General features: G+C 37.0%; 1 protein-coding gene across 4 annotated transcripts in view; it reads right to left on the reverse strand.

The window, feature by feature from the left end:
• Positions 1-19,802, reverse strand: part of grid2 (glutamate receptor, ionotropic, delta 2) — a 520,299-nt gene that overhangs the window by 414,449 nt on the left and 86,048 nt on the right. For all 4 annotated transcript variants that reach the window (XR_001481865.1, XM_015395277.1, XM_015395286.1 and 1 more), the window contains exon 2: positions 9,083-9,238. Coding sequence is in view for 3 of the 4 variants with exons in the window: in XM_015395277.1 (XP_015250763.1) it covers positions 9,083-9,238 (156 nt within the window). In the remaining variant the exon portion in view is untranslated. The remainder of the gene's footprint in view (positions 1-9,082; positions 9,239-19,802) is intronic.

A 19,802-nucleotide genomic window follows, 5' to 3' on the forward strand; every position in this document is an offset into this window, starting at 1 on the left:
TTGACCAAAACTGGAAGAGAACTCTGCTCACAGGACGCTGCCAGGGGTAAGTCAGTGTGATTGCATGACACTGGTGATGGGGATGCCATACAGATTCATGTCAAAAATACCGAACTATCTCTTTAAGATGGTAAAGAAAAAACTAGCCCAATTTCTTTAACATATAACATCAATATACTTTAGTTTTTCAAAATTTCAAGATATGAGCTCACAAACAAAACATGGACAACAGCCTGAACACGGTAAAGAAGAATTAATTTTTCATTATAGCTTCAATAATATAAAACCACTATTTGTATAGAAATCCAGAAAAGTGCTGTTCTGTGATTTTAGAAGGTTCTCCACATATTAAGAAAATTATTAAAAGCTCATTTTAAAAGTAGCATTAAAAAATGACTATCAAATATGCATCTCTAAATCAGCAGTAAAAACAGATGAATTGTTTTATTTGTAAATCATGTCCTTTTGAAACTCTGTTCCTTTTACCGACTGTGACTCATCAGCTTTCATGCACAGCCTGTGAACAGGCTACTAAATATACAGTACAGAACACCAGAGCTAGAAATAAAACCACAGCATTCCAGGAAAGCCCACTTATGAGTCAGTGTCCTTCAATTTGTAATTGGGGGTACTGAGCTCTACAAGAACTTGTATTGTTCTTTGCATATTAAATGTATTTCTCCTTTGGCATATTTACTTCTCTGAAAGAGAATTTTAAAACACCAGGAAACGTCTTTTTTTTTTTTTTTTTCTAGAAAATTGCACCCAAGGCTATAATACAGGTAACAAAGTAGGATTAAGCTCACTTTTTTTACAAATTCAGTGAGGTAATTCATTTAGGGAAAGAAAAAAAAAACTTTCCTTTAATGATTTCTCCTTTTAAGGCCAAGCTTTCCAAAAATACATGAATAAAGTAATACAAATAGAATCCCTTCTCTAATGAATTTCACCAGGACAGATAAACATCTTCATTTATTCTGAATTGATGCACTGCATTCATCTACGTGAATGCAGCATGTAGATGGAGGACACCACATCCTTGTTGAGTTAATTAAAAATAAATGAAATAATGTCAATGAAACATTCATGACAACTGAGTCATCAGAGGGAGTTGGTTAAAACATGCGTGAATAAATTCTAGAAATACACTTTTCTTCTCAATGAATAGCAATTTGTTTTTATAAAAGTTGAGTGATAGCAAAAAAAATTGATTCTGACCCCTGATAACCTCGAATAAAAAAAATAAAATTCTTGAATAATGATAAAATATACTGTGAGTTATATACATACAGAATAAGAAAATGGAAGAAAAAAAAAAGGATGAAGTAATAATGTTTTTACGCTTTTAGACATTGCCACAAGAAGAATTTAGATATTATCAAATAAATGTATTTTGAAATATATATTTTGTTAATAAAAATGTGTTTGTCAGAAGAAAATAACTTTTCTTTTTGTACAAAAATGAAAGCAAGTTCAAGAAATATTAAATTTATGGTAAAAAATAAAATAAAATAAATTGATAGCACCAGCTTCCATTAGCAAAGATTAAATAGAAAGTAGGGACAGCCTGAAATGTGCAATGTAAGACATCACCTAAATCCTCCTTTAACTTTTTCAAATATGTCACATAACTTATAACTATGATGCATTTTGCTGAGATTTTATTTAATAGGCAAACAAAAGTAGTCGATCTTCATTACATTAAAGTGTTGTTACAATATACATATATGAAAACTACAATATAGCCATATAATCCAGCACCTCAGAAAACATTTCTAGAGATTGCAGGTGAAGCTTACCTTTTACTATGACACCAACCCTAAACATCCAGCCAGAGGTCAAACTGAAGGCTTAAATCACAGCATTTTTTTGTTGGTTAAGGTTAAAGTTAAATTTATATTTGAAGCATCTGGGAAGACTTGGAGATAGCTGTTCAAAAACAGTTTCCATTCAATGTGTCTGAGCTTCAGTAACTTTGCAAAGAAAAAGGAGAAAGATATCCATCTCTAGATGAGTATTGCTGGTAGAGACATATCCCAAAAGATTTGTAGCTGTAATGAATGCAAATGACTACAAAGAGTTAGCTCAAGGTTGGGGAATCATTTTCATTTTCTTTCCACTTCACAACTATGCATTGTCTAATGTATGCATTTCATAAAAAATCCCAATACACAAAGGAAAAGTTTAACTATTTTGAAAGGTAAGAATACTTTTGTAAAGAACTATATGGGCAAAAATAATCAAATAAACTTTTCAATAACAAAAAAGGTAGGTTAAAAAATGAGGTTGTATCCCCAACCATTCATAAAAAAATCTGAATAAAATCAATTTATTTAAAACATTGGAAATTCAGATGCTGAATTAAGTAAAGTTGTCAACTGTAGTGGTGATCTTAACTACATCAGTATAGCTATGTGAACTCCTGAACCCTTGGACATAGGCTTGTATATTCATCATTGCTTATGTTCAGCTGAAGCCTTTGTTGAGCGGCACCAGAAAAGAGGTCTAGTAAATTTTTTAAATGTTGTGAATATTTTACTGACAGAGGTTTTGGCAAGCTTCATACTGAAAAAATAGACAGGTCAGATTTCATAAAGGTTCTATCTATTGTGGAGTACTGTTAAATCCAAAATATGCAGTAAACATTGCTTGAGAAGGAGAACATTTGTTTTAAGAAATTAACATCCTGATGAACACATGGTAAGATAAGGAGTTGGTGGTAGAGTTTCCTAACACAAATCTACCATACTAACACCAGTGCACATCCAGGTAATTGACACTAAGTTAGTGGACTATTATACTTCAGTATTTCTTTGTCAGATCAGTCCCAACACTGATCTGGGACAAAACCTGTCTAAATCAAACCTGAGTTGAGAGTAAATAAGCATGGTCAAAAAGGACGATTGGCACTTTCTTGTGGACTAATTTCAACAGAGAGAAAACATTACCAAAAAAAAGCATTGGTTAAACTGTAGACAGCATGAACAGGGACTTATTTGTCAAACTGGTGAGGTGTCGTGTTTCTTTGCTTAAGAAAAGCTCTCTGATTTGCTCCATGTCGCATTTAACAGATTGTATCCATGTTAGCACTTAGGAACGCCACACATGCTATGATGTCCTGCCAAAACAATCCAACATGTTGAATTTTCTCAATTTAGCGATTTTAACACAGCACACATAGTATGAATTCAATTCTATCTCAAGAATTATTGGTGCATCTTTACGAGGGGCAGATCAGGACAAAAATTGTTTAATCTTCCACTGTGAACCAGTCGTGAGAGGAAATGGTTGAATGAGAAAAAATAAAATATCAAAATGGGTAAAGTCTTTGAAATTGGTGTTTAGTAACATGAAAAAAGGTGCAGCTGCTAGATTCTGTATGTCAGAGCAAGGTGAGATGAAAAATAAAGCAAGACAACTATTGAATTCTCCTCTTCCTGTGGTCACCTCATGTATTCTATTTCCTTACTCCCACCTTTACATAGACTGTTATCCAATTAGGTGGTTCTTACTTGTTTAATCGATGCAGACATGAGCAGCCACACTGTGACGAGAAAAAAGTCATACAGCACACTGTTCCACCTGCTCCTCAAGCACCGTCTGTAGTTTGTGCCAGCCATGGAAATGGAGGGATATGGTCCAGGGTGTAAAATGTGAATGTAAGTGACAGGAGCACACCCATAATTAGGTATCATGCAAGAGGGAAAGTATTGTACAAAAAAGCACACACACATTTACACCAACTCAAAATACAGAAATGTAGATGATTGGTAACAACAATAAATACAAAAAGTGCCATCGGAAGGGCAACAGAGGGTATTCATTTACAGATCTTTAAGTTATTTTTAAAGGGAAGATTAAATGAAAATAATAAGCACATAGAAACTTATATTTAAATTAGAAAATGTTCCCATTCCCTGCACAAAAATTGCCCGTACCTGGACAAATAAAAGCTACTGAACTGAACTGAACATTCTCACGGCATTATTTAAAATCTTACCCAAAAGGTGTTTTATAATTCTAAATCTGGAAAAAATGATGGCCACTTTTGGATGTTCAAGGATACTTCTCTCCTTCTCTCAGTTAAATTTTAGTTGAATTGGAGGTTTGCTTGAGATCATTGTTTTAAAGTATCCTTTTTATAATGGCATGTTTCTTACATTTTTCTTTCAAGATATTAAGTATTCCTTCTGCAGACAGCTGAATATAGTACATGACCCACCTAAGTGCTTGATCAAGGAGACGGTATTTTACTCGTCAAAAGCCTGTTTTATTTATTTAGTTTTTTTTTTTTTTTTTTTTTTGACATACCAGATATCTGTATATCTATTCATAAAGCATGGAACACATATGTAAATGGTCCGGACAGTTTCGCAATGCTCCCATCACCAGCACCCAACACATACGCTTACACATTAAAACCCCAGCATTTCCCTGGTCTCACTGGATTTGTCCCATGATACAAGCTAAAAAGTTTTAGACACCCGGATTTATTGCTTTCTCATTGGCTTTGGTACCTGGGCATGAAAAAAAGTCTGCTATCAAATATTTGTTGTTCTGACGTTAAAGCCAAAAACTGCCCAGATTTATTTCCTCTAAATTCATTATACTTAACACAATACTTTACTAATGGAATAAAAACATTTTTGATAAGAAACATCAACCTCACCCCTGCACTAAATATTCTCAAAGTGTCTCATTATTCTACTTGAAGCCCAATGAAAATACGTGTTCAAAATATCCATCCCTAATATAGGCCTACATCAAGTTATCAAGTTTCCTGTTGGTAATAGTATATCTTAGATGTATATCAATACATCCAAGGCGGAGTAGGTGGAGTAGCAGATCTTTGTTACCTTAACTTTCATTGCCATTGAGCCAAAAAACATATTTTACAGCATTTTAATGCTGATAAATTGTATTTCTAATGAAGTAACAGTCTCAATCAGCGCCAGTGTCTAGCATTTCTATTGGAAACGTTTTGTTTACATGCATGACACTTTCAGATGCATTTTAGATATAGTATTTAGAGTAATTGGTATACGCTTTCATAGAAAGTATTAAATAATTAAATGTTATTAATATATATTATACATTCTGTTTGTTTTTCATTTTTGTTTGATGATCAAAGAGAAGGCTGTTGGCCTGACCAGTTCCATGGTCCTTGCATCATATAGCATCATATATGTCCAAACATTTCAGATTTCATTAGTCCATGGAATGTTCTCGTTAACTTGTTAGTCTTATCAAATATCCTACAGGCATATTCTAATTCTAGTTTATCTGAGATTTTTTTTTTAAGTAAGAGCATCTTTGAGTCCTTATTTGGCCATTCAATTCCTAAATTCACATAGTAAGCAATAGATTCTTAAAATCTAGGTAAAATATTTCTGTTTTGCAGCTCTAAACACAAAAGAGTATGAGCAGTTGTTTGATAATCATTTAAAAAATAGTGAAACATAATTTTTTTTAATAGCACCAATGTATGTCTCTACTTTTTCTCCATTGGTTGTTTTTTGTAATTAGATTTAAAAAAAGATTTCTTTTTTTTTTTCTTGAATAAATATTTTATAAAGTAACAAAAAAGTCACTGGCAGCATTTCAAATGTATAAAAGATAAATAGCAATACAGACCCTACTTTTAATTCCCATCATCCCACCATTATAAAAAATAACTGTGTTCCAATTATGATTAATATCACATTTTACACGTTCCACATAGGACAAAGCAACAGTGAATTATGCTTGTGTCTGGAACTTATTAAAATAAATGATCCATGTTCAAAGCATTTATTTTAATTGGAGTCCCTCTATAGAGACACTTGTTAGAGCATGTCTGATGGGTTGCACTTTAATTTACTGTCTATGAAAGATTTTGCAAAAACCTTTTCTGTGTGTCATACCCTTCACCTCCTCTGTAGTGCAAAAGCACAGGAAAGAATAGGTGAGACAAAATAATTTGAACCAAACAAATAAATACGATGCTCTAAAAATTACGTTATCTCATGAATATCAGAGATGAGAAGCTTAGCTATGAATTCAAGGATTATTAAAACACAGATTATGATAAATGAAGTGGGATTCTTTTGATCACACATTTAACCTATTGTAGCTCATTACACCACAGAGACATCAGGATATGATGAGCAGAAGATCTTGGTTCTCTGTGTCTGGTTGATTTGCGTCTTTTTCCACAACATGATTACATTTCTTATTCTCAATTTTGGTCATCTCCTACCTATCTGACCACCAAATTACACTTTTCGCGATCTAAAGTACTTCAAGTAGATGATGTCGGTGAGATTCCTAGATGACGATTATGTAATAAACTACCACTTTTGCAAATCTGCATCCATTTATTCTTGAATTTCTAGAGAGGAGGAATGAAAGGCAAATTGTTAATTACCAAGTAACCTTTTATATATGCTAGTAAACCCAAAAGTTAAACCTGATTAATATTGCTATAAGTTCAAACAAGTTCTACAGGGAGTTCCTTTTACAGACAGTGAGATATGTCAGTCGAATAATAATCCTTCCAAATACCCATGAATTACTGATAACAGTAGGCCCATTCTTTTCCATTTTATAAATACACCTATTCAAAGCTTATTGCTGACAAGAGGAAGCTATATGCAGCATGTGTCACACTAGAAACTATGTACAGTGAGTTTAGGAAATGTTCCTGCTTGTTCAAGGAGACAAATATTTTTGTCAGGTTTGGAATCCTATTACAATAGATGCAGAAATTTAAAGATAACATTCCATCATGACAATGGTAGTTTGATAGTCAGTGCACTGCCTTGACTTGGCAGGATCTAGAAAAATTGCCAAAATTGATCAGACGATAATTACCCTCTATCAGAGACATGTAACCCTATCAGTCTTTGACCTTATGTTCGACTGCACTGAGTTAATGCAGCAGGACAATGATCCAAAGAACAATAGTAAATGGCATAAAAATATACCCACATACTGTTTTTGTTTGTTTTTTCTATTTTTTACAGACAATCCGTATCATGAGTGTGTGGGACTCTCTAAAAGATATGGATGATGTTTCACTTAGCTATGTACTAACAAAATATTTTTACATGTAAAGGTTGGCCTAATACTAAGTACAAATGTTATCTTTAGACACAGTGAATGTGTCAATTTAAAATGATTAACAATATAGGTACTACGGAAATTGACACAATTTTTAACAGTAGCAGGAATTATAAAACAATAATAATAATAATTATTAATACTATTATAATAAAAAAAACTTCAGTTATATGCAACTTAAGCCTCTTCTACACTGAAAGGATCTGGTTAACATGGGGTTTTCAGACACGGGTTGAACCGTTAACAATTGGCATTTGGCTCCCTGCCCATTGGCCAAAAAAGCTGAGACTGACCCCCCACTAGAAACCTGCATAGCCTCTGTCCCCCCACTGCTGTGAGTCTGATGATGCCACCAAGCTGGGTTAGATGATGTTATCAGTGCAACAGAAATCAAGAAACATGGAAGGAAGCCAGCGCGTAGTCAGTGTGCTTTACTGTTTCATTCTTTTATACCTCCAAATCCCTCTCACCAGTCCTGCAACATGTTTTTGACTGGTGCGGTGTGTTGACTTCATCTAATTACCATGATCCTCTCATGATCTTCCTGCTGCTATTTATACCTCCAGTTCCCAGCCATTGGTGCCAGATTATTCAAGCTCCTAGCGAGCCTAATTCTAGCGTTCCTGTTTGTATCATGTTCTGCCTTTTCCTGACCTGTTTCTGCCCTCTGACTTTTGGCCGTCCCTGTTTGCTCTCTTTGCCTGTCCTGGGTTTCCGGGCTGTTACCTGTCTTCTGACCATGACTTGGATTATTCTCCTGGGTCCTATTCATACACTGGCTGCTGTAAGATGCTGCTCCTCCTCCCTCCTGGATTTCTTGCCCCGGCTCAGTAACGAACAATAGAGTTGCGCTCCTCTGGACAATGCTCCTTCTTCCGAGCACAGACTGAACTTTGCCAGGTTGGTGACTTTCATGCATATTGATGTTCCTCGTTTGAGTTTTGAGGTCATCGACCTTAGCCTCTACTGCAGAGTTTCCAGCCGTACCAGACAAGCAGCCGCATGCTTCGTTGAATAAACGCCCTTTAATTATATCACTTTCTGTCTTGCCTGAATTGTGGGTCCAATGTTCTGAGCCTTCTGACACTTCCGTATGTCGTGCTTAACGGTATCACGTAAATTAGTAGATCAACCCATGTCTAATGTTCCCACTGTATGCCGATTGGAACCCAGCTATTTGAACGTGCTTTTAACGCGGGTCGCTTGCCAAGTCATTTTTGGCCAGTGGGAAAGGGGTATAAGTCTCGCAAAAAGTAAGTCCTATAGATAAGGGTTCGTGCACACTTTCTAAGAATCTAATTCATCTAAAATGTTGTGCATATTTGAGGATATGTTAAATGCCATGAACTTTTATGTCAGACATGGCTACGAAATCAGGAAAAATGTCATTAATATACACACATATATTAACATACAGGTTAAAGAAAGAGTAATTAAATCATTTAAAATGTATTTAACATTCTATCATATATTTTTTTAACATTTTTTCATCTATTATGTCAGTGATGACGTAATTTAAATCAATAAAACCAATAACGTTCTAAGCTAATCAAATAGTAATCTAAGATTACTCAACATTAAATAACAAATAGCACACAAATAACTTGTTTAAATAAGATGGTAACATTTAAAGAAAATGTATTCAACTTTGCATTTTTCCAAACTGAAACCAGTCAAAGGATTTTTCTTTCAGGTACTATATAAACTTTTCAAACTGCATCAAATAATTGCAGACATATATTTAAATAATTAATGTCCAGTTTATCCAAATAAAAGCTTGGGAGACATTTAGGAAGCCAAAAAACCCCATGACTATATTAAAGGTTTTTGAGAAACTCACAATGTTTGGAATCAGAAAAATGAGGTGTGGGTTAAACCTGTGACTAAGTTATGCCTTTATGCCTGTTAAAACACATGCAAGGTCCACCACCCCTCTCACCAGTAACATTTGCGCTTCAAAAAAGCTGTAGGACATTCCTACCTTCTTGTACAGCCTGGAAAGGGTTGTTCCCATCGACAAATTCCACAGAGAAGGTTATCTTTTCTGTCTCCAAGATCTCATTGTTTAGGTTCAGGTCTGCCACGGCAAGACGAAAAACCTCGTCATCTTTCCGTGCCGACTCATCAAATATGGCACCTGCAGAGAGAGGTTAGAAAAAACATTAAACAGGACCTTGGAATAACAGAGAAGAGGCTGAAACTTCATTGTAATTATAGATGGTTTGCAAGACATTTTACTGAGGGTGCATGGGTTTTCCAGGAAGACTATGATTCACCAGGTGAATTCTGAGTTTAAAAAGAAATGTAGTTTACATGCATCTTTACAATATCCATAGTAATACCAACTTAATTCGTACAGTGTCAGTATGACAATACTGAAAAAAATCAGATAATTTGCTTTTCCATGATAGTGAAGGACCAGTAACTATAATTTCTCTGAAATTGAGGGTTTCTGCATGTTTTTAGATTACAAGATGCTAATTCCAATAAGGAAACACCTACAGACTGTTTTAAAACACATGCGTATAGAAGCAGGCCAGTTGACAGCTGCAACCCTATTGAGTATTTGATAAGGTCACCCCTAAATATGCAAATATATAGAAGCTAACAGAGACGAGGCTGGCGTAAACAGATGCCATTAGGCCCTCTGACCACCATCAGTAGACAATGCAGGTAAAGTGTCTTTTCCCACAAGGACACAACAACGTTGAATGCAGAAGTTGGGGTTTTAATCGATGACCCTTCAGTTGCAAAGCAAACTCTTGCATCGGACACCTTTGTCCCCCTATACAGTAGAGTGTACAATTTTGCAGTGCCTAAAAGAAGGTGTGAAATCATCGCTTTGCAAAAAGTACTGGGCATAAAGGCAACCTGGAATGTAAATCCTTTTTGCTGCTACTTTTTAAGGGTGCCACAGTAAGGCATTACAACTTAAACACAGACTTGAACACATCTGTGATTCATCCCCCTTATCGAAGATACAGACTTAATTAGAAACCCTACAGGAGGAGAGTTAAAGTATTCTCTTTCAGTGGCATGACTTAGACATTCAATTTTAGAATACGTAAACAACATTAAACAGTGTAAAATATTTAAACTCTATCCATCAGAGATTATTAAATTAGTATATTGCTTTCAGTCTTCCAATTCAATGACAAAGACCCCATAATAGACAATTTTCAAACTTTCTTTTTAAACACTAAATTCCATAGGTTGATAGTTTGTAACAGTCTTCTATCTTCCTTTTCAGGACTTTCGAAATATAAATTCTCTACCAGAGATAAAGTCTTGGTTAGTATTACACTCATGCAGTATAAATGAGGAGAGAAAAAAGTGCTGGAAAAAGGCAATTGAAGCAAACACAAAGACATTAACTATTCCATTATAGTTAAATAATGAATGGAGTAGAAAATCTGTTTGAGGATGATACTGTTGGGGAACAATTCTTGTACTGTTTAAATGTGACAAATGAAACAGAGGACAGCCTTAGTTTTAATGTCTAGGGGTCAAAACCATGGGCAAAATATGGCAAAAATTGTCATTCTAGTCATTGTTTTAAGTTGTACTTTTTTGCCTTAATTCAGTTATTTGCATTGTTTTAGTTTGGTGTTAAACCTGAATATAGAGTTTGTAGAGATGATACAGAGAATTTTAATTTTTTTTAGAGTAGCAGGAGAAGAGAAAAAGGCTTTTGTAATCTTAGTTTGTGCGATAATGTTGCCATGGTAACATCCTCTCAGACTTATGTTAAAAGCTACTCAGTGATGTACACCTATTTCTTTGTAAATGGCTGATAGCTTTGTGTGTTCTCATCGAATATCATACCAGCAACAAATATGTAAATCAAAAGAGTGCAACAGTCACAATGTAGCTAGAGAACTAAGTAAAATTCAATTTTAGAGATGATCAGTCATATTTATCCTTTCTTCTTTTTCTTTAGTTCTCTTTTATCTACCTATGTTTCATCTTTTCCAGCAGAGTAGGTCTCATTAGTAAAAGATCACTGTGCTGACAGAGCCAAACATGAAATGAAAACTTTCATGAATGAGTTAAATCAGACGTATGTGCAATTTCAAGGGCAACAGTGCCAAAGTTATAATACTATTTTTTTATATGTGATAAATGTGTTTCTAAGAGTATGACTGACTTGAGATGAAAATTAAAAGCTTTATTGACCAATACAAATCAGAAACATACAAATGTAATATAAGCATCTAAATGGAAAATAAAGAACAACAATCCTTGTCATAACTGTACTAAGGGGGTTATTTTGTGTCTTCTTTTTTAGGGCCTTATACACATGCTGATTTACAAACAAAGACACATTGAAATATGTACTCATGCAAACAAAAGACAGATATTACAACAGCCATCAGACAGGAAAATAAAAGTACTGAATCTTGCTTCAGTCACCCGAAGGGCAGCTGCACGCAACCCCCTCCTCCCTTTCCCAACCACGCACTAAAGTATAAATATACATAGCCCATGTGTGTGCAGACACCAAATCATCAACCCTTTTCCTAACAGCCACTTCCATGACAACTGGCATCACCAACAACAGCGGTAAGACTGAACAGATGAGATATCCAAAAGCTGAGACCCCAAATAATTTGGTCATGACACTTCAATCTATTGTCTATCTGGAGTCAAGTATTTTGCATTAATTTTGTTGTTTGTTTACTCTAACAAAAAAGCTAATAATTATTTGTTTATATATAATTATTGCCTAGTAGTCCCTTAGTTTAGATTTAAAAAAAGAAAAATTATAAAGTAAATGTTCTGTCACTGTTTATTTAAGTAATTAATCTGCCACCATTATTTAAATTTCGTTTTTATTCTATTCCCGATACTGTGCCTTTGAGTCACAGCCATGCTCCCCTTTAAGGCCAGCATTTTCCATTTAGGAAAGTTTATCGTTTCCTCTTCACACATCTTAAACATTCTAATGTTTATTCCAAATAAAAAAATTTATAATTAATACATCTAAAATATATATCCTTTAACAAAAGCAGTGAAAAACTAGTGTGTCAAAGGTCCAGTGTTCACGTAAACTTCAACATCAAAAGAGGCAATTAATGATAAATAAGAATAGAACTGAGGTTCTCTATGAAAGATATAATACACTGACTGGACTGGACTTGGCAGGCCCAAGAGAGAAGTAAGGGCCTGCTGGAAATGTCTGGCATTGCCCTTGGTGAGGGAGGTATTCAACTCCCACCTCCCCTAGGAGAAGGAAGCAGTGCTTAGCTAACACCATTTATATTGGGAGTGGGGAGCTGCTAACCTTGAATGATGACATTGTCGGACAGTGGAAGGCTTACTATGAGGATCTCTGCAACATTTCTTCCATGGTGGAAGAGAAATTGGGTGCTCAGGGCCGGATTCATTCACCACCCAGACTGAAGTCACAGAGGTGTTCAAAAAAACTCCATGAATGAGATCTATCCTGAGTATCTTAGGTGTCTGGATGTTGCTGGCCTGTATTAGCTGACACACCGCTCCAACATTGCATGGAGGTTGAGGATAGTGCTCCTAGACTGGCAGATTGGAGTGGTCATTCCCTTCCATAAGGAAGAGAACCACAGGGTACAGACCTAGAATAGGGGGATCACACATTTAACTGTGCCCCCCATGGTGCCATGTTGGGTGTGCTCCAGGGGTACAGAGTGAGGGCAATATACTAGGGGCCACCTAGTCTTTGCACTTGTAGAAAACGAGTTTGGTTTGCATTGCTGGCATTAAGTCAGACCTGTTCCCAATTCATGTTGGACTCCAGCAGGGCTGCTTCTCCTGCTAGAGAATTGAGTGGCAGATCAATATATCGATCTGTGTGGCTGCAGCTAAAGAGTTGACACACAGTCTGTTGAGCTGAGCAAAAAAGGCAAAACTGTCGACTTACTGGTCAGTCTACATTCCTATCCTTAACTATGGCAGTGAAATCTGAATCATGACTGAAAGAAACGAGAATCTGGGTACTGCCTCAGAGAGGCTCTACTCCGAGCCTCTCTACGGGAGTCTCTTCCACATCGGAGGAGTCGGCTCTTTTGCCTGGACACCTCCATCAGGAGGTTTTCCAGGCCCATCCTACTCGGAGGAGTCCATGAAGATGACCCAGGGCACACTGGAGTGTCTGGAGCACCTGTGCTTTCCCCAGCAGAGCTGGACAAAGTGTCTGGATAGAGGGAAGTCTGGGAGTCTGTGTTGACTGCTGCCCTCATGAACCAGTCCTTGCTATATGGAAGATTACGAAGATAAGTGGGCCACACCATATCTAACTTTTACTTAAATGGCTTAAAGCTGAAAGACAAATTCCTATGTCTTAGAGACTGAAGAATAACGTCTGCACTGTAATACTTACAACTTAAATACATGTAAATAATTATGTTAGTTTTAGAAAAAAGTTTTAAAGAAAAAGGACAGAGCATACCTGCCTTTTTTAAAGTAGGTCTGCATTATTCAACAAGTAAGATTGTGAATTTCCTACTTTCAGCACCCTGTGACTTTCAACACGACCAACAGGCGGAATGTATTATTAGCAGGGGTGGTTTGCAATCATGACACAGAATGGACCAGCATTCTTAACAATATTCTCCAATGTTATAAATGCCATATTATACGTATATATGACAGATACATTGATTATTATATATTCAAATATAATACTGTAAAGGAAAACTGTGTTCACACCTTTAAGCCTTTTCTTCCTGATTCTTTCCTGAGAAGAGATCAGTCGGAGCAAACACTTTAAAGGCACACTATGCAACATTTTTCAGTTAATTAATGTGTTCCATAACGTTATGGATGATTAAATGATTCATTTCAGGTTGAACAAAGGTATTCTCGGCCGCCCTGGTGGTCTGTGGGGGAAATACTGCACTTGCAATTGCAGGAGCACCGACCCGCACCCACAGGCTCAGAAGTCTCGTAAGAGTCAGTCTTGCTTTACCCCCAGTTAAAAGCATTCTCGTTGCTAGCACAGTGGCGATCTTTGTGCAGTTATGCTACGTTCACATCGGACGCAGCAAAAGCAGCAAAATCGCGTCTGCTGCTTCATTTTTGCTGCTTGTACCAGTTAGTTCTGACGCGCGGCTGAAGCAGCTTTGCTGCTCTGGCTGCGCGGTGCAAAAGTGTGTCTGACGCGCGTTGGGCGGAGCTTCACTATCCTTTCTCTGCCTTGCAGCTACAGTATATTTGCTGTGATCAGTGGGAATAAAGTAGTTTTAATTTGTGTTTAAGTGAGAAAATACACCTGAAAACGTAATCAGTGCCGTCAGTTCATTCAGATTATTATCCTGCCTTCAATATTTTTTCTGTCGGAGCAGCTCAGACCCCCACATACCAGCGGTGCGCCGACAGTAGGGATCCCTTCATCAGCAGCCTCTGGCCTGGTCACCTCCTTGCGGTTCAACACGGCAGCTGGTAGGTGTTTTTCATCTAAATAATCCAAACTGCATATTCTGCCGGCAGATTTCTGCATTTTAAGTTAATTTAGGCGTCAATAAACTGTTTAAGAGGAGTGATCATCAGCGCTGTGTCTCTCTCCCTGCGTCAGATGCTTAAACGCGCCCGATGCGCTGCTTCAGCTGCTCAGACGTGCTGCGCCTGCTGCTCAAAACGCGCCGCGGGACCTTTTGCTGCGCCTTGACGTTACGTTGCATGTAAACTCGCTGCTTCTGTCGCGCCAGCTGCGGTGTGAACGCAGCATTAGTCATTCGTTGCGTTCGCCTGTCTGCTAAGCTCAAAACAACCGCGCCTGGCTTGACGGAGAAACCAGGAGAACAGCTGTGCATATTTGCACTTTTACTTTCGCCCTCTGGGGGGAGCCTCGCTGGAAAATCAACACCGGTTGCATAGTGTACCTTTAAATAACCCTTCATAATGTATATGTATTAAATAACTATGAGACGTGATAACATATTTTGACAGAAATAGTAATCTTACTCAGACCAGAAAAGTGGCTTGGGTTACAGATGGCAGCACTTACCACCGGGATCAGTTCTTCAGAAAGTCTGGCCAGAATTACAGATGAAGAAGCATCTCATACCCACAGCCTACCACATCTTCACACCTAACATCATTACAACATACATGTTTGTACATGAGGAGACTTCGCTGGCTCCAGCCATATCAATATATTACACAGTGTTATTATATTGAGGACAACCCAAATGCACAGTGAGCTATCTTTCAAGAAAAATCCACTCTGTCTGTGCTTTCATTCCGTTTCCAAATCTTGTCCAAATTAGATAAACTGCTTGAGAAAACATGAGCTTTAACTTGCAACAGGCAGGTTTAAAAACATACATGAATCATAAAAAATAATCCTAAAAATACAGATTGCATTAGTTTAAACATTAGTTAACATTAACTAACTACTCCCATATAGGCCAGAAACTCTAAATGTTGTCCAAAGGAAATACTTTTCCCAGATATGATCATAACTTCACTCTGCTACAGCTCTACAGATAAAGAAAACAAAAAAAGAATCTGAATAAATGACTGAAACGAGCATTACAGTTCAGTAAGCCAAAGAAATGCACTAAGCCAAAGAAATACATTAAGATTACATTTATTGTATTTAACTTATACAGTAGTGTCCTACAATTGTCCTCATTCTCATGTTTAATTATTTAGCTAGATTGGATCCCTTTTCATACCCATTTTTTTCTCACCAAGGTATGCAGGAGAATTTAACTTGTGTGTATGCTCAATTAATAATGATATATCATAAGAAAGATTAGCAGTTTGTCACAATTTATTTATAGTCATCTCTTACACAATAGTTAGCAGCCAGTCAAAATGGCTCTTCCCAGTCAAAAGCTAGCCGAATGGCAGCCCACTTCCCTGGAACTCCCAAAAGAATCCCTTCCAACTTCCAGCAACTGAAGTGACTCTCTTCTTCTCCTGGGCGTGTATATTTTTTTACTCTGACTCCACCCTTTCCCTGAATTACAGGGTCTGAACAGGAGATGGCACTTCTTTTTAGATGTTAATATCCGCAAATCATGACAGAAAGAATATTTTAGTACAAAGATTGATGTTTAAAACGTAATGGTAGGGGACCAGGCAAGGGCCCACCAAGGAAAGTGGGGAAATTATGAATTGCTACTACTGTAGGTTAAAAAAGTATTAACAGGGGAACTAGTGTTAACAGGGGAAAAAAACAACAACCCCACATTCACATTCTGGATTCCCAGTGAGGGAAGGTGAGAGGTGAATCTTCTAGCTATTGTTCCTAAAAGTAGCTACATTGTAAGTAGATTATAGGTTTTGCCTAAGACCACCTCCTCTGCTGAGAGATGTTTTTTCCGGTAAAAAAAGATGGATCATTAACTCCTCGATTAAACAATCTTTCTTCCTTGGCCAGAATATGGACATTGTTGTCCACGAATGTCCTTCAACATTCAGGTGTGTGTGAACAGATGAATCCTGTCCTGAGGAGTTGGCCCTCCTGTGTGGCTGTGAAGTGGTTCCTTTGTTAACCTGGAAAAAACATCTCTCATCATAGGAGGTGGTCTTAGACATAATGATAGCCACCTTTTGTTCCCCTTAATTCTTTGTTACACCTACAGTATATTAATCTAAATTTTCCCTACCCTTACAGTAGTTAGAACTGAAGAAGCCTCTTGAAAAAGGGGCGAAACTTGATCTAGAAAACTTAACCTCCAGTTGCCTAAAGTGAACCTTTCATGCTTACAAAACTGAGGTATTTTAGAGGATGTACATCAAATAATTACACCATTCTGAATCAGCACTGCCAAAGCAATGATTGCTAATACAAAGGTGCTGCCCTCTTCTTCTCACATGACCTCTTGCTAAGTGAGGAGGGCAGCATTGAAAGGGGTGGTCATGGCAAAGGGTTTTCAAACTCTAAACAGTTCCAACAGCACAAGGATTTGATCATTCAGGTCAGTGACTGTTTTGATGTAACCATCTGCTTGCCTTCTTTTAGGTGAACTGGCTTTGAGCCCTGCAGAATTCCTCTCCATCTGACTTGGTCTGTACACCTGCCTCCTGTGTTTTGACTGTGAGCCAGGCTCTTCTGTGTTGCTAAATTCCCCTATTTTCCTCACTCTCCCTTAACCCAGACTGACTTTATGCTGCTCTTTTTTACCAAAAAAAAACTGCATACAATGAGCTGAAGGTTTAGAAAATTCTAAGTGGTATTTTCAAGATCGTTTTGAATTATACACAGACAGACAAAATTTATGTCTGTCCCACACACACACACACACACATAAGGAGGTGATATTTCTGAGTTGTTCCCAGGCTGGACCTAGGTGTTCCTGTCTCTGTAGGATGATGGAAAAAGCTGTGCCACTGCTGGAAGATGATGGTGATGAACAGTGTGAGCTTATCGCCCTGTGGTGTCAAATGTCCTTAAAGATACACTCAGAGGCACACACCCCAACACATACACACATATATAAAAACTTGGAAACAGGTTATTATTTACAGGAGTGATGCAAAAGCAGGAAGGGAGAGCTTCTGACACCTGGAAAGACAGTGATGAATTATGTGGAGTTTGTGAAATGTGTGTGTGTTCAAGAGAGCCAGATAAGGAAAGGGGCAAAGTGTTAATGTACTGTTGGGACCAGAGTAGTTTAGTGAAGTTTTAAAAAACAGAAATTAAAGCATTGCCAGTTTTTTTATATCCACAAAGATAGCTTAAGAATTTTTGATTTGCAGGGTGATATTTCTGTGCGTGTCTGAGCATGTAAATATTATAGGTGAGTAATCAGGAAAAATACATATACTTGATTCACTAGGAGAAAGTCAATTTAGGTCTTAACATATAGTGTCAGTTCGCACCATCTGTTTTTGTTTCAGGCAAATTGGACTTCATGGAAGACATCCAAGGAGGACCTGACTGTTGAAAACGAAACAGAAAAGCCAAGGAGACAAAGCATCTAGTAGAATGTCCTATGGTCAGGTGAGACAAAAATTTAACTTTTGGCCAAAGCTCTAAATTCACAGATTGAAAAATAAAGCACTGTATATCAAGTAAAGAACACTGTACCTATTATGAAACATGGAGTAAGCTCTGTCATGTTCTGAGGTTACTTTTGCCTACCATTACATTACAATTGACTATTCTGAAGTGACTTTTCTATGAGCCCTGACATAAATTGTATTGAACATCTTTGTTAGAAGCTAAACCATGTCTGGAATAGGCACCCTTCAAACCTAAAACTGGAGCTGTTTGCTCATGAGGAGTGAGAAAAAAACAGCTGCTGAAAGGTCCAGAAGTCTCACTGACAGTTACGGGACTCGTTTGATAACAGTGAGTGCCTCAAAATTTCTGAAAAAAATATTAGGTTACTGGTAATATCAGTTTGTCATCACCTGTTTTATGATTTAATTTTTGGTTGAAACATATTTCTGAATTTGGTTGAAACTCAACCAAATTCGCCTGTTCCATTTCAAAGAATTTGTATTTTTGTTAAGCTTATTGTGGTTTGATGGAAGTCTGGTCATTTGTCTTTAATTTGTCCAGTGTTAATGCAGGTTGAAAGAAATTTAGAAATGACAAATTCCTCTAAATGCCAAAAGGTTCAGATCATTCATGGTACAATAAAAAGTGGAACATTCGGAAAAGTGATGACGCTTTTCTTTGTGTTTTTCCTTTATTATGGTCCTGCTTGTTCACAAGCAAAAGCTGACTCTGCTGTCTCCCAGCAATGCTCAATTTAGACATCTTGAAACAGCAGATGATGGCAGAGAGCCAGCTGTTAAAGCTCTTAAGCCTTAGCCAAGATATAAGTAAATGATAATTACGGTGCTAGCAGTGTATCTTCTAAATGACCTGTGTTGTATTTTCTGTTTTCCATAAACGGACAACATGTTATATCTATATTTTGCTAGCCTTTCCATTTGTCCATGCCATCAACAGTTTACATAAAATATACATTACTTCTTGATTTACTCTCAAATTAAAAGCAGTTCTCGTTCTACTTATGCACTTTCTCTACACTTCTAACCTTCTCCTTGATTCTGCCGCTTGCTATTTTTCTTTAAGAGAGGCACCTAACCTCATCCTCTGCCCTGTTTTATAGCTTTGTCCCACCTACTCATTGCCCCCTGCCTCTCCATCATGCCTCGTCATGCCCTCATTCCCTTTCTACCAATGTTCCTGATCTCTCTTCATTTATCTTCACCTTTCATCCTATTTTCAAATACCAGTATCTCTTCACTATCCTACTTATCTTAAAAGTGCTATATCTGTAAAAATCATTCCCATTACTGTACTGTATCTCTCATGGGTTGTATTTTTTTCTGTGTTCTTGTTTAGGGATACTCTATGGTATTAGTATTTCAAGTAACCTGCAGTCGTTTTTTTGCTGAGCTAAAAAAAGTGACAGTCTCTCTCTACAATCCAGGGGAAATGTATGTATATATAGAGGGATTAGGGATAACATTAAACAGTTGTCAAAGATTGAGGATGTCTGACCAATTGTCTAAACAAAACACAAGGGTCAGAGAATATCCAAAATTACAGCTGAGATGGACTGTTTCTGGTCTGCAGCTATCTATTGACGTCTTATAAAAACCAACAAAAAACAAAAAAAAAATGCAGTCCTAAAAAACACACAGATAATCTTGTTACCTAAACTATAAAAATGCATCACAACCGCATCAATTCCTATTCACAATAAAAATGTGAAAAATCTTTATATGAATATCAGACTTGTAAATCAAAA

Source organism: Cyprinodon variegatus, unplaced genomic scaffold, assembly GCF_000732505.1.
Source record: "Cyprinodon variegatus isolate N-32 unplaced genomic scaffold, C_variegatus-1.0 Scaffold26, whole genome shotgun sequence".
Taxonomy (NCBI): Eukaryota; Metazoa; Chordata; class Actinopteri; order Cyprinodontiformes; family Cyprinodontidae; genus Cyprinodon; species Cyprinodon variegatus.